Source organism: Orycteropus afer, unplaced genomic scaffold (genome assembly GCF_000298275.1).
Source record: "Orycteropus afer afer isolate SDZICR_OR568_19922 unplaced genomic scaffold, OryAfe1.0 scaffold00477, whole genome shotgun sequence".
NCBI lineage: Eukaryota > Metazoa > Chordata > Mammalia > Tubulidentata > Orycteropodidae > Orycteropus > Orycteropus afer.
In genome coordinates this window covers 2195605-2210667 of record NW_006922064.1, presented here as the reverse complement: position 1 = coordinate 2210667, position 15063 = coordinate 2195605, and the positions used below count along the sequence as shown (strand labels likewise).

Below are 15063 nucleotides of genomic sequence, written 5' to 3'. Positions count from 1 at the left end.
AAGACAGGCATATGAACTGAACATTTACCTCAAGTAGATACACTCTTTGGAGAGAACAATCATGGGAGAAAGAAGGGGTGCTTATGCACAGAGAGACAGCTCAGGGGGCAGGAGTGCATGGAGGGATGGACACAGGGAAGAGGTAACTATGGGGAGGAAGTGGAAGGGGAGCTGCTGTATTATGGTAAACTGTGGTCAATGTCATGAGACAAAGTATATGTGAACTGCTGTATGGAGAGTGAATTTGCTTTGTAAATCTTCACCCAAATCACAATAAAAGAAAGAAAAAAAAAACATGAAACTACACCTTCTCCCCCCAAAAATAAAACTGTGCAAGTTCCTAACTAGCCTAGATGTAACAAATTAACCTTAAAATTTCCCAATAATTTCCCCAATTATTTTGCATTAAAAAATAAAGAACTCCTACAATGACACAGCAGAAGGAAGGTTTGGCAATCTACTTCCATAGTGATACCATCTCAGAAACCCAAGGAGGGGTCGCCATGAGTCGGATTCGACTTGAGGGCAGTGAGTAGTAGTATGGTGGCATAGTGCATAAGGCATCTGACTGCTAACCAGAAGACTGGCAGTTCAAACTCATCAGCCACTCCTTGGAAGGAAGATTGGGCAATCTACTTCCACAGAGATACCACCTCGGAAACCCAAGGAGGGGTCACTATGAGGTAGATCCAACTTGAGGGCAGTGAGTTTGTTTTTCTGTTTTTTTTTGTATGCTCTAGGAAAACAGTGGAAGCCAGGAGTTTATGGAGTCACAAGAACTTAACTCCCTAACACTCAGGAGACTTAAGTCAGAACTGAGATGACGTTAAGATGCAATGAAATAGGTTTAGATGGTTGGGAGTGTTTGTGAGTAGGAAAGATAGGAATATGGAACTACCGACATTGTTCCTTTCCTTTCCACTCCTTATTATGGGAATATGGCTTTACAGGAAACTGCAAGCCTAAGGAGATAAATAAACAGACACACAGCCTTGACACTACGACTAAATTTCCTCTGTAGTTCCTACTCAAGGAATTGAGAGGGCTCAAGTGAGGCAACCATGAGACCTCTATGTGAAGATGGATGAGCTATAGACAAAACACCTCCCACAAAAAGAGCCTTAAAAAAAAAAAAAAAAAAAACCTCTTATACACATAAAGAAATCTAATGTGAACAAAACTGTCAACCACTCTGAGGAGGATTTATGTAGGAGATCCTGGACAGAGGGAGAACAATGTGGAACAAAACTCATAATCATTTGGAAAAAAAAAAAAAAGAGACCAGGTTTGCTGGTCTGACAGAGCCTGACAGAACCACTGAGACTATCATCCCTAGCTGCCCTTCAGGTCTGGAACTTAACCCACACCTGTGGCTTCCAGCCAAACAAAACACAGGCATATAAGGTGAACATTTATACTAGGTAGATACACTCCTTGCAGAGAAAAATCATAGGGGAATAGAAGGGCTGTGTATGCACAGGGACATTGCTCAAGGGACAGGAGTGCATGGAGGGAAGGTCACAGGGAAGAGGTAACTATGGGGAGGAAATCAGAGGGGAGCTGTTGCATTGTGGTATATCACAGTCAATATCATGAGACAAAGTGTATGTGAACTGCTGTATGGAAAGTGAATTTGCTCTGTAAACTTTCACCCAAATGACAAGAAAATAAATGAATAAATAAATAAGAAATCTAACGTGAACAAAAACAGCTAATAGAATCAACAATATGTTCACAATGGGAGGTCTTAGACAGAGTAGAAGAAAAATGTGTAAGAAAACTCAAAATCATAAAAAAGGCCAGGCTTACTGGTTTGATAGAAACTGGTAGAACCCCAAGACTATGGCCCTTAGACACCCTTCAAGCCTGGAAATGAATTCACCCCCATGGCTCAACTTTCAGCCAAATGATAGCCAGGCCTATAAGATGAACAGTAATATCAGGAAGGTATGTACTCCCTTAAATCAATCACTATATGAGATCAAAAGAGCAATATAAATATAAAGCTAAAATGGCAGGAAGGGATACACAAGAAAGATGAAGGGAAATGGTAAACACATAGAGGAAGTGGGAAAAGTGCTGTTACATTGTGGAGATTGCAATGAATGCCACAAAACAAAATGTGTATGTATTGTTGAATGGAAAACCAATTTGCTCTGTTAACTTTCACCCAAATCACAATTAAAAAAAAAAAATCAATCTGAACAAGAATTTACTCCAGAAAGATATTAATTTTAATAAAAAGTCCAAGAAAAACTTTAAAATAAATATGGTTACAAAATTACAAAAAGAGATAAATGAAGGAGTATTAATTTAAAATGAACAAGAAATTATGAAACAAAAATTAAGCATCTATAAGAACATAAGAAATGTGAAAAAAAAAATAGAAATCCTAGAGAGAAAAAGCCATTACAATAAAAGAAAACAGATGGGATAAACACTGATTTACACAAAGTTGAAAAGCGTTAGTGTACAAGAAGGTAGGTTGAGGAATTTACCTACACTGCAGTCAAAACCAAAAAATCAAACTCACTGCCATCGAGTTGATACCAACCCATAGCAACCCCTCCTTGGATGTCCGAGGCAGTATCTCTATGGAAGTAGATTGCCCAATCTTCCTTCCAAGGTGTGGCTGGTGGGTTTCAACTGCCAGCCTTCTGGTTAGCAGTCAAATACCTTAGGCACTACACCACCAAAGCGCTTCCTTTGGGTTTCTGAGGCAATAAATCTTTACCAAAGTAGATTGCCCAGTCTTTCTCCCGCGGAGTGGCTGTTGGGTTTGAACCATCACCCTTCTGTTTAGCCGTCAAATGCCTTAGGCACTGGAACAAATAAGATACTTGAAGGGATAGATCAAGAAGTTCCAACATGTCTAAAAGGAGATCCAGAACACTACCATCAAGGTAGAGACAGAGGTAGAGACAGGAAGAAGCAATATTTGAAAAGATACAGCTGAACATTTTCCAGGAATGAGGAAATACACATTCTCAGATCAAAAGCACACAGTATAACAAATGATAACTGAACCTCACCAAGTAACAACACTGCAAATAAGGATAAGAAATTAAAAAGACTTTTAATTCCTAAAAAAGCAACACTAGAATCCAGAAGGCAAATGAGCAACATCTTTAAAATTCTGTAGGAAAACAATGTCCAAACTAGAAGTTTATATCCAAAATATTATTAAAGTAAAACAATGAAATAAAGACATCTATGTTGTTGTTGTTATTTGCCATGGAGTCGGCCCCAACTCATAGCGGGTGACCCCTCCTTGGGTTTCCGAGGCAGTATCACTACGGAAGTAGGAATGCCCAACCTTCCTTCCGAGGAGTGGCTGGTGGGTTTGAACCGCCAGCCTTCTGGTTAGCAGTCAAGTGCCTTAGGCACTATGCTACCAGAGCTCCCTATAGATATGCAAAATCTCAAAATACACAATACATGTTGGAGTGTATTTGACACACCTACTTTTTGGATTTGTTATCACAATGGAGTAGTGAACCAAGAAAGAGAAAGATATGGGAAGAAAACAGAAGACCTACTACAAGCTGCAGATGCAGAGCATTCTACGATAATAGTGAAGAGGGGAAAAGTAAAGAACAAAATTTTGTGGCCCAAGACAACATAGACTCGATGTCCTTATCCATTTAGCAGTTATTAGTGGTAAAATAAGCATACCTGTGATTTTATGTCTCGATGAAGAATTTTTCTATCATGTACATGTTTCAGGGCCAAACATATCTGAACAAACCAGTCCAAAATCTAAGATAAAAAAATCAGAATTATTTCTTTTTAAGTTTACATTCCATAGTAAAGTAGTCTTTTCCTGACCATTAAATGGAATTGTGAGTATCTGAGTTTGAGGGAAAGGCAAGTTCTTTAAATTATTTTTAGGTTACAATTTATTTTTAATTTGTTTCTACTAACATTAAATAGAAGGGGCCCTGATGACACAGTGGTTAAGTGTTTGGCTACTAACTGAAAGGTCACCAATTCAAACCTACCAGCTGCTTCATGGCAGGAAGAAGTGGCAGCCTGTTTCCATAAAGATTACAGAGTGGGAGACTCTATAGGGCAGTTTTACACCTATCTTGTTGGGTTGCTGAGTCAGGACCAACTCGACTGGAATGGGTTTCTGGGGTTTTAAACATTAAATAGAGATTCCGGTCACATGGCACTCAGTATGTACAGGGCAAATTCTAACTCTAAAAGGTAAAAGACTGCTACTGAACCAATTCTTAAATTGGAATAAACATGGAAAGAAACTTCAAGAGAAGAGTTCAAAATGAAAAATAATTTATATTTAAAAGTAGCATGACTGTGATTTTCCTTTGTTATTTTATATGCACTTTTTTCTATATATATTTTTTTAAATATAAATAAAACCAGAAAAGGAAAAAATCAGACTGGAAATATGTCATGCATCTCTGGTTTTTTTCTCTCCCGACATTCACCATATTTAAACACATTCTGGGGTTGGGCATTTGGAAGTAAAAAGGCTCAATATGTACTTCACTCCTAACTTTGGAAACAAGGTAAAAATAGTCTATGAAAGATCTTTTCAGTACTCTATAAGGGCAAAGGCCACTCAAGGATTGTCTAGGGGAATGTACTTAGTTTATCTTCTTGTTTACTACTGATCCAAAGTCACAGACTTAAGTCAAGTTCCTTACTATCTTGTAGATTTTTGTCCAATAAAGATGTAAACAAGGAAATATCATTAAAGACAACAGCCTGAGAATTTAGAGAATGACCTTGTTTAACAGGTCTTCCTGTTCCCCATTTCTGTCCTACAAATGGACAATACCATCTTAATTGATGTTAATCTACAGCCTAAAATACAGTTGGCCTCTACCCTCTAAGCTTTTTTGCTTTAAAGCCCAAAGAGCAGTAATATGTTTTTGTTTAAATAGCCTTGTCTCTTTTTAAGCAGACTGAAATAAATGATGTCTTTATTTGTGCTAACAAAACTTATTATTCACAACAGTTTGAAAAAATGTTACTGATTTAAAAAACAGACTTACCAAATTATATAGTTACTATGAATAGTCTCAGAGATAGACAAAAGTACATAATATAGATCTCCATAATAACTGCGAGTATGATGAGATATATTCACATACATGCACATATACACACATACAGTTATCACTATATACTAAGATATTTTATCCTACAGTAGAACCAATATCAATGTACTTTATAGTGGATGGTCACAGCATTTAATAGCAAATGAGGTGAAAATAAGCACAAACAATAAACTGCTAAAAAAAAAAAAAAAATAGCACTTTATATTCTAACAAAAACAAAAGCCAAACTCACTGTCACTGAGTCGATTCCAACTCTTAGCGACCGTCACTGGGTTTCTGAGGCAGTAAATATTTATTGAAGTAGACTGCCCAGTCTTCCTTCTGTGGAGTGGCTGGTGGGTTTGAATTGCCAGTTTTCTGGTTAGTAGTCAAATGCCTCAGGCACTACACCACCAGAGCTCCTTCTACATTACTATTTGACCTTCACTACCATACATTAAGGAGCTCTGGTAGCATAGTACCTAAGATATTTGACTGCCAACTAACAGGCTAGCAGTTCAAACCCACCAGCCACTCCTTGGAAGGAAGGTTGGGCAATCTACTTCCATAGCTCTACCACATCAGAACCCAAAGAGGGGGTCACTATGAGTCAGATCTGACTCAACAGCAGTGAGTTTAGTTTTTGGGAGCTCTGGTAGTGTAATGCCTAAGGAACCTGACTGCTAACCAGAAGGCTGGTGGTTCAAACCCACCAGCCACTCTTCAGAAGGAATGTTGGGCAATCTACTTCCGTAGTGATACTGCCTTGGAAACGCAAGGAGGGATCGCCATGAGTCGGTCCAACTCGACAGCACATAACAGCAACAACAACCACCATACATTACTATTTGCCCTTCACCACAACAGTGAAGCAGGCCACGTGGCAGGTGCATCCCTATTAATGAATGATGAAATCATCTCAGAACAGTTAAGTAACTTGTCAATAAACACTAAACTCACAAGCAGTTGTGATGTAGTGAATTACATGGTATGGCTTTTCTAGCCACAGTCTTTGTAACTCCCACTTTGCCCTGAACAACTGAGTAGCTGCTTGGTGAAGTCATCCACTTGGGGCACCATGATACAATCTTCTGGGGAGGTTCACTCTCACTCTCAGGTGTGTAGAACTCTGATGTTGGGATTAGTTGGTTTTGGCCATCTTGCCAGGCTCAAAAGGAGCCCTCCTAGAAGCAGAATCTACCTCTCTGACTGCTGGCTGACAGAGACACACTGCTGAGAGACAGACATGAGAGGAAGTGCTCCTGAAAGAAAGACACAAGAGGGACAACTGCCGAGAGAGAGACACATTACTGAGAAAGACTGAGAGAGATGGCTGGCTGAGAGAGACAGCCAGCTGAGAGAGACTGAGCCTACCTTCCGAACTTGAACTGTAGCCTGTTGCTTCCCTAATAAACCCCATAATCTGTGAGCTCTGTGAGGCCACTGCAGTGAATTACTGAACTCAGCAGAGAAGTGGTGAGTGCCACGGAAGGAATGGTTGGTATCAAGATTAGTTAAGAGGGCTGGAGGGGAGCATGTCTGGCCTCATAAGAACAGGCCTTCAGCTGCTGATGGTGATTCTGTCTTCCTCTTGTGTAATTAGGAGAGTTCAGAAGATTCTGACTCCTTACCCCTTTGGCAGATAGTGTCAGAAGCAGCGGGATTCACTGCAGTAACTCCAGACTCAGAAGTATGAGACTTTGTAAAAGAATGAAGGAAAGGGCCTGGGAAGTGAAACTAGATTCTTAGATGGTTACTTTGGTTGGTATTACCTATTAAAGGAGATACTTGATCCAGAGGCTAGGGCTTTGGGTTATAACCAGCAAAAGGTCCAAGGCCATATACATAGAATGGGAAGATAATCAAGGTGAAGAGATGAAACTGGAATGTCTTAAAAAGAATTATGTGCTTATCTGAATGTACTATGGACACTGAATGTTTTCTTACATACTTGTATATTAGAAATGATTATGGGGTATGGATAACAGAGAGCTTATAAGGCCGCCTTCAGTCCACACTTGATTGGATATGTTAAAAGAGGAAACAGAATTTGCCCAGAAGAAACACAAGTTTTGTTTCAAACCTGTGTGTAGAGTACAGGAGGCTTAGGTAGAAAACCTGACCCCTACCCGGAACCTGCTGAGTGAGTAAATTTGCATTTGAAAAGACCCACCCAGAACTACTGAGAAAACAGAAGATTTGCATTTGAAGATAGGACCTGAAGAGAAAATAAATGACTGGCTTTTTTAATTTCAAACCAGCAGTTAGGCTTTGGGTGCATCCAAGCAGAAAGTCATGGCCCATGAGAGAAACCCCTTTGTAGACTGGAAGTTAAAGGAAGCTGGTGAGTAGATGGCCCTGTATGTTGCTCGCATGTCCACCTGAAGAGTGGAAATGGGAAAAGTGCAGCAATGGAAAAACGGGCTGAGTTTGGTACTCTTTGACCTAGGCCATGGAGATTAGGGATGAGAGGAAGGGCTGGCTGTTCTGAAGTGCAATGAGTTTGTGGCACTAGTCCCTAAAGACTCAGTATGAGAGAGAGAAGATACTGGCTGGTCTGAAGTGAAGGGAAGAGTGTGACTCCCAAACTTGGCAGCAGGAACCCATGATCTAGGTGGGATGGCTAGGGCTGAGCTGACCAGAACCTGACCAAACGAAGAGGAAGATGTTTGACACTGAGCTGGTGGTAAGTTGTTGCAATTTGATGGCTTGTGCTGGGCTGGATTTCGCTTGTTTATGTATGCAGATGCCCAAAGTTCCAAGCAGAACAAGAAGATTCTCCAGAGAGAAAAGAACATGCTTGTCTCCTCAGAGTACTGGTTTGATGTTGTTGTTGTTATATGACGTCGAGTCGGCCCCGACTCATAGTGACCCCTCCTTGGGTTTCCGAGGCTGTATCACTACAGAAGTAGGATTGCCCAACCTTCCTTCCGAGGAGTGGCTGGTGGGTTTGAACCGCCAGCCTTCTGGTTAGCAGTTAAGTGCCTTAGGCACTATGCTACCAGAACTGGTTTGATGGGGACATGCAAATTAGAAATTGGCTATCTAAAATGGGGGTGGATAAAGGCACGAAGTGGCTGGCTTACAGGCTTTCATGGGTGTTGTTATTCTCAAACTGATGGTGAAGGGGTTGTTAATTTTTGAAGTATAAAAGGTATAATGGCTAGAAAAGCCAGGGGGTGGCCTGTGGTGTAGTAAATTACATGGTATGGCTTTTATAGCCATAGTCTTTGTAACTCCCACTTTGCCGTGAGCAGCTGAGTAGCTGCTTATTAAATTCATCCACCTGGGCAGCACAACCCAATCTTCTGGGAAAGTTCACTCTCTCTCAGGTGTATAGAACTCTGATGTTGGGACTCATTAGTTCTGGCCACTATGCCAGGCTCAAAAGAAGCCCTCCTAGAGGCAGAATCTCTCTGACTGCTGAGAGAGATGCACTACTGAGAAAGACATGAGAGAGATGTGCTGCTGAAAGAGAGACACACGAGAGACACACTACTGAGAGAGAGGCATGCTACTGAGAGAAACTGAGGAAGATGGCCAACTGAGACTGCCAGCTGAGAGACAGTGCTGGCTGAGAGAGACTGAGAGTGTTCCTGAACTTGAATTATAGCCTACTGCTTCTCTAATAAACCCCATAATCTGTGAGTTCTGTGTGGCCACTGCAGCCAATTATTAAACCAAGCAGAGAGGTGGTGGGTGCCTTGGTGTCAAGGTTAGTAAGAGGGGTGGAGGGTAGCAGCATGTCTGACCTCATAAGAACAGGCTTTGGGCTGCTGATGGTGATTCCAATGGTGATCTTCCTCTTGTGTAGTTAGAGGAGGCCAGAAGATGCCGCCTCCTTGGCATAGTAGAGCAAGAACTCAATCTAAGTCTTCTTACTCCAAGTCCTGTGCTGTTTCCAGTGGACTTAATTGTGGAAACATGAGGTAGGTAAAGCTTGAGAAATATGATTTTATACTACAGAGTATTTAATTAGAGTATAACTCAAGATCTCACTTGATCATATTTCCAAGTTACTGCCAAAAACCTCAAAGTCCCCATCTGTACAGTATGATCAACCAACAATAATTTGTGCCAACATGTGCCTACTGTAGATTCAGCTTTTACTAAATAGCCCAAGGAGACATAATCAAAAACTGATCTCTGCTCTACAGTAAATTATAACCTAGTTAGGGAAACAATTATAACGTGAAATTATTCAGAACAATTAAGATGGGTGTATAATGTAGCAAAAATAAGCGTAGGCTTGGATGAAAACTATGGAGCATCACATAGCAGTCAGAAGCAACATATGTATACAAAGCAAAACAGATGGATCAGGAAACACAGTACTTAGGGAGAAAGTAAAATGAATGAAATATAGCACAACATGTAGGCATTTAGAAGTATACAAAACAATGATACGGCCTTTTTGCAAAAATGCATACAGACATTAAACACATTGGTATAACTGCTATGGAGAGGAAGGGAAGGGAAATGAGGTATGAAAATATCAGAGGAAAAGAAATGAAAAAGTACAGGTATTGGTAGAATGGAATATAATGCAAGGAGCCCAAGTGGTGCAGTGGTAAAGTGGTCAGCTACGAACCTAAATGTCAGCAGTTCAAACTTACCAGCTGCTCTGCAGGAGAAAGATATTCCAGTCTGCTTCTGTAGAGATTTACAGCCTTGGAAACCCTACGGGGGCAGTTCTACTCTGTCCTACAGGGTTGCTTTGAGTCACAATTAACACAAGAACAAGAGGTTTGGTTTTGGCTTTTGGAATATAATACAATTAAAAATGAAATAACTGAAAAAACTAATATAACTGATCTACATGGATTGACAAAGTCAAGATAAATTTTCAAGTGAGAAAACCAAGATACAGCATGATATGTACAATATACCATTTTTTAACAATGTCTAGTCAGAATCGACCTGAAAGCAGTGAGTTTGGTTTTGGTTTTAGATTTTATATATGTACATGTGAAAGAAAGTCGGGAAGAATACACCAAAATAGTGATAATCTAAGAGAAGGGCAGGTAGAGAAAGATTTTTCTTCTGAACTTTTTGATTATTTCATATTTACAAAAAGAAAATTTTACAAACTTTGTAACCAAAAAACCCAAACTCACTATTGTCAAGTTGATTCCTACTCATAGCAACCCCTCCTTCCATTTTTAAGGCAGTATCTCTATGGAAGTAGATTGCTCAGTCTTCCTTCTCAGGAGTGGTTGGTGGGTTTGAACCACCAGCCGTCTGGTTAGAGTCAAATGCCTTAGGCATTACACCACAAACTTTGTAGTTAAACAAAATTATGTTCAAACACTTTTTGATTTAGGGCAAGTTACTTAAACTCTTTTAGAATCTTTATCTATTACATAGAACAACTACACTACCACTACTTATGGGGTTATAAAAATTGAAAGAGACCAAAAAATCCAATAGTCTGAGCACAGTATGCCCCACCATTTTCCTATGTAAAGAATGTAATTAAGAATGAGTGGTAGTGAAAAATACATCAGGAAATTGGGGGAGGAAAACTGGAGTAGTTATAGAAAATTTTAAAAGGGACTGGTGCTTGAGCAGAGTTTTAAAAAGAAAAATAGGTAGAATGTTAATTGCACAGAGTTGTAGAAAATGTATTGTCAAAATAAAATAAATAATTAGAATAAATACACAGTGAAGAGAATGTGATAATACAAAAGTGGCCAGGTGCCTAACACAAAGTACACACTCAATAAATATCTACTAAATAAATGAAGAAAGGGTGCAGATTAGCGAATAATAAATAAAAATAATAAGGGTACTTAGGTAGAATAGGACATATTTTAGACATTCTTGATATCAAACAGAGAAGATTCAATTTAATGCAGTTGCCAATGCAAGGCTTCTAAAGTTAGGGTTACCAGGTAAAAGTCACATTTTAGGAAGATATGATCTGGCAGCAGTAAACCAGATTGACGAGATATAGAATTAACCAGTGTAAAGTAGTAATTAAGATAGATAGATAGATACATAAATATAGATACACACACACACACACACACATACACAATGTATGAAGCCTGTTCTAAACCCATTGCCCTCAATTCTCACTCAAAGTGACCTACAGGACAGGGTAGAACTGTCCCATACCATTCCTCAAGGCTGTAATCTTTATGGAAGCAGACTGCCACATCTTTTTTCCATGGGGCAGCTGATCGGTTCAAACCACTGACCTTTCAGTTAGCACCCAAGCACTTAACCACTATGCCATCAGGGTTGCTTACAAGACATATAAGACATAATGCCTATTACACATATAACAAAATTATTACAGTCTGGAAATGAGATGGAAAACTAAACTAAGGTGGAAGCTATTGAGAACAGAAATGAGACTGATAAAAAATTTGGATATGATAATAACATGCTACAATTAGCATTTGTAGTTAAAAATAGATATATACATAAACTTAAATATTCCAGTTTCATTTTGAACTACTTATCAATGACATTATAAAGTAAAAGTCAATCTCCTACATGATAACTTACTTGATCCTCTTGAAACAAAATGCCTTTCTGAGCATTTATTCGTTTAAATAGATCTCCTCCTTCACAGTAATCCATTACTATGTAGAGAGAGCCGTTTTCTATAAAACATAAAATTACATCCTATTTTATAAAAATGTATATCAAAGGCAGAGCTAAATTAAAAGTACTGAAACGTTTACTGAAAGGTAGCAGCTGTAAAACAAAATAAAATAAAATAAACCATACTCAAAAGAATTAAGTTGCAAAGAAACTATACCCTAGTTACAGAGATTGTACGCAGCTTTGGTTAACAGACAACTCCATCTTTAATGATTTTTCTACCAAGAATACACCATCCAATTGGATAGTGGTGCTGCCCATATTGACCTAAACATCCCTGGAACAGATATTCTTGAATTTATTCAACAGACACATTTCTTTAAAAGTTATGTATAAAATCATGTTTCTCTATCTATTTTTCACAGACAGTTATTTTCAGCTTTTTTAATCCACCTAATTACTTATCAAACAAGTGCAATAACAGGTGCTATAATGAACTCTACATTCAACAGTGAATAAGACACAGTCTCTATTCTCTTAGGGCTTTCTTTCATTTTACTCACTTTTTACAGCTGTATATAATTTGTGAACAAACATGAATATGTGACACTATCCTATTCATTGTGATCTTTCAGTTCACAGAGAAAAGTACTTCCACACCTCTTCTCATGGGTAGACAGGAATAGAACACTTCTTTCTCCATTCCCTCAAGAAAGGAAAAGTGGGCAATATCACATCTAACATCTATTGAATCACTACTTAGTAGTGGCACTATCACAACCAACAGGCCAGTTTTCTCAGTTCTCACTTTATTATTACCTGTACCTGGCCTTTATTTCCTTATTTTCAGCAGTACAAATTCCTTGCACCTTGTGGTAGTGGTCTTGTCATTCATAGTCCTTATTATCCCCTTTTTATATATTGCTTCTAATGTGCCACGTATTAGGAAAATATGTATTAGGAATAATGATCAAGATAATTAAGAATCTGCATGACTGTGTAATTGTTAGAATATATTTTCCAAATGAATTACAACCGTGATAAAAACAACACACAAAAGAAAAACATAAAAAGCACAATTTGGTATTTATAAAAAAAATATGTGTAAGATGTGATACCAAAGCAAAAAACAGATATTATGTACAATATGCTATTATTTAGGTATACTGGTTAATGTTTAGAATATTACAAGAAAATAGAAGACAGTGGTAAAGTGGTTAACTCCAGAAAAAGAAAATCTGAAGCTTGAAGATATGAATAAAAGACAAACTTTTTCTGTTTACTGTTTTGTCACTTTAGAATTTTGTACCATGTCCAAGTATGAAAAGATGTATAAAACTATCAAGAGACAAAAAACAAAAACTCAAAGTGTGTGTATGAGAGATAGAGAGAATGAGAGAGAGATTAAACAGGACCTGAAAAAGGGATGGAGAAGCAATCCTAGAAATAAAATGTTTGATTGTTAGTACATGAACTCTACAATTTTTCTCAGGAAACAAAAAATATTTATCTTTGGGGATTAATCCTTAGTTAATATATAAAGTTAACAGAAAAGTATTTTCTCTATGAGGGAATTATTAACCTCTTTTGCATTCCTGCACTCAAACATTTGAGTGCCAGCTATGTGCCAGTACTTTGTAAAAGATGTTGTTGTTATTAGGTGCCATTGAGTCAGCTCCAACTCACAGCAACCCCTTGTACTAAAGAACTAAACACTGCCTAGTAGTGCACCATCCTCACAATCCTTGCTATACTTGAGCCCATCACTGCACCCTGTGTCATCCATCTAGTTGAGGGTCTTCCCCTTTTTCACTGACTCTCCACTTCACCAAGCGTGATATCCTTCTCCAGGGAATGGTCTCTTCTGATATGACCAAAGAAGGTTGAGATGAAGTCTGGTCATTCTCACTTCCAAGGAGCATTCCAGCTGCATTTTTTCCAGGACAGATTTGTTAGTTCTTCTGGTAGTCCATGATACTTTCAGTATTCTTCACCAACACCACAACTCAAAAGCTCTTGTTCAGTCTGTCTTATTAACTATCCAACATTCACAAGCACGTGAGGTGAATGAAATTACCATGGCTTGGGTTAGGTGTACCTTAGTCTTAAAAGTACCATATTTGCTCTTCAACACTTTAATGAGGTCTTTTGCAGCAGATTTGCCCAGGGCAACACAACATCTGATCTCTTGACTGCTGCGTCCATGAGTGTTCACTGTGGATCCAAGCAATATGAAATCTTTGGTAACTTCAATCTTTTCTCCATTTATTGTGATGGTGTTTATTGGTCCAGGTGTGAGGAGTTTCATTTTATGCTGAGATATAATCCATCCTATAGACTGTAGTCTTTAATCTTCATCAGTAAGTGCTTCAAGTCAATCTCACTTCCAGCAAGGAAGGATATGTTGTCTGCATATCACAGGTTGGTAGAGTCTTCCTCCAATACTGATGCCATGCTCTTCTTCATATACTTCAGCTTCTCAGATTATCTGCTCAGTATATAGAATGAATAAGTATGGTGAAAGCATACAACCCTGACACATACCCTTCCTGACTTTAAACAATGCAGTACCCCTTGTTACATTTAAACAACAGCTTCCTGTTCTATGTATAGGTTCCTCATAAGCACAATTAAGTGTCCTGGAATTCCCATTCTTCCCAATTTATCTATAATTTGTTATAATCCACACAGTCGAATGTTTTTGCAAGTCAATAAAAAACACAAGTAAACATTTTTCTGGTATTCTTTGCTTTCAGCCATTTCATATCAGCAATGATATCCCTTGTTCCCAGGTCCTCTTCTGAATCCAGTTTCTATTTCTGGAAGTTCTCTGTCAATACACTGCTGCAACCATTTTTACAATTATCTTCAACATCTTACTTGCATGTGATATTAATGATATTATTCAATAATTTCCACATACTTTTGGATCACCTTTCTTTGGAATGGATACAACTATAGATCTCTTCCAGTCAGTTGGCCAGGTAGCAGTCTTCCAAATTTCTTGGCATAAACTAGTAAGCGCCTCCAACATGGCATTGGTTTGTTGAAATATCTCAATGGTACTCTGTCAATTCCTGGAGCTTTGTTTTTTGCCAATTCCTTCAGTGCAGCTTCGACTTCTTCCTTCACTCCTATTAGTTATCATATGCCACCTCCTGAAATATTGAATACTGACCAAATACTTTTGGTACAGTGACTCTATGTATTTTTTCCATCTTCTTTTGATGCTTCTTGCATCATTCAATATTATGCCCATAGAATCTTCCAATATTTCAATTAGAGTCTTAAACTTTTTCTTTAGTTCTTTCAGCTTGAGGAATGCCAAACATGTTCTTCTCTTTGATTTTCGAACTCTAGGTCTTTGCACATTTCATTATAATAATTGACTTTGTCTTCTTGAGCTGCTCTTTGAAATCTTCTGTTCAGCTCTTTTATCTTG

At 38.4% G+C, this 15063-nt stretch overlaps 1 protein-coding gene across 1 annotated transcript in view; it reads right to left on the bottom strand.

Moving 5' to 3' along the window:
* LOC103209129 (serine/threonine-protein kinase Nek1-like) overlaps window positions 1–15063 on the bottom strand; it is a gene marked incomplete at its 3' end in the record, with an annotated part of 135627 nt that overhangs the window by 100958 nt on the left and 19606 nt on the right. The window contains exons 3-4 of the mRNA XM_007954908.1: window positions 11583–11680; window positions 3676–3759 (exon numbers count right to left, since the gene is read on the bottom strand). Coding sequence (XP_007953099.1) covers window positions 3676–3759; window positions 11583–11680 — 182 coding nt within the window. The remainder of the gene's footprint in view (window positions 1–3675; window positions 3760–11582; window positions 11681–15063) is intronic.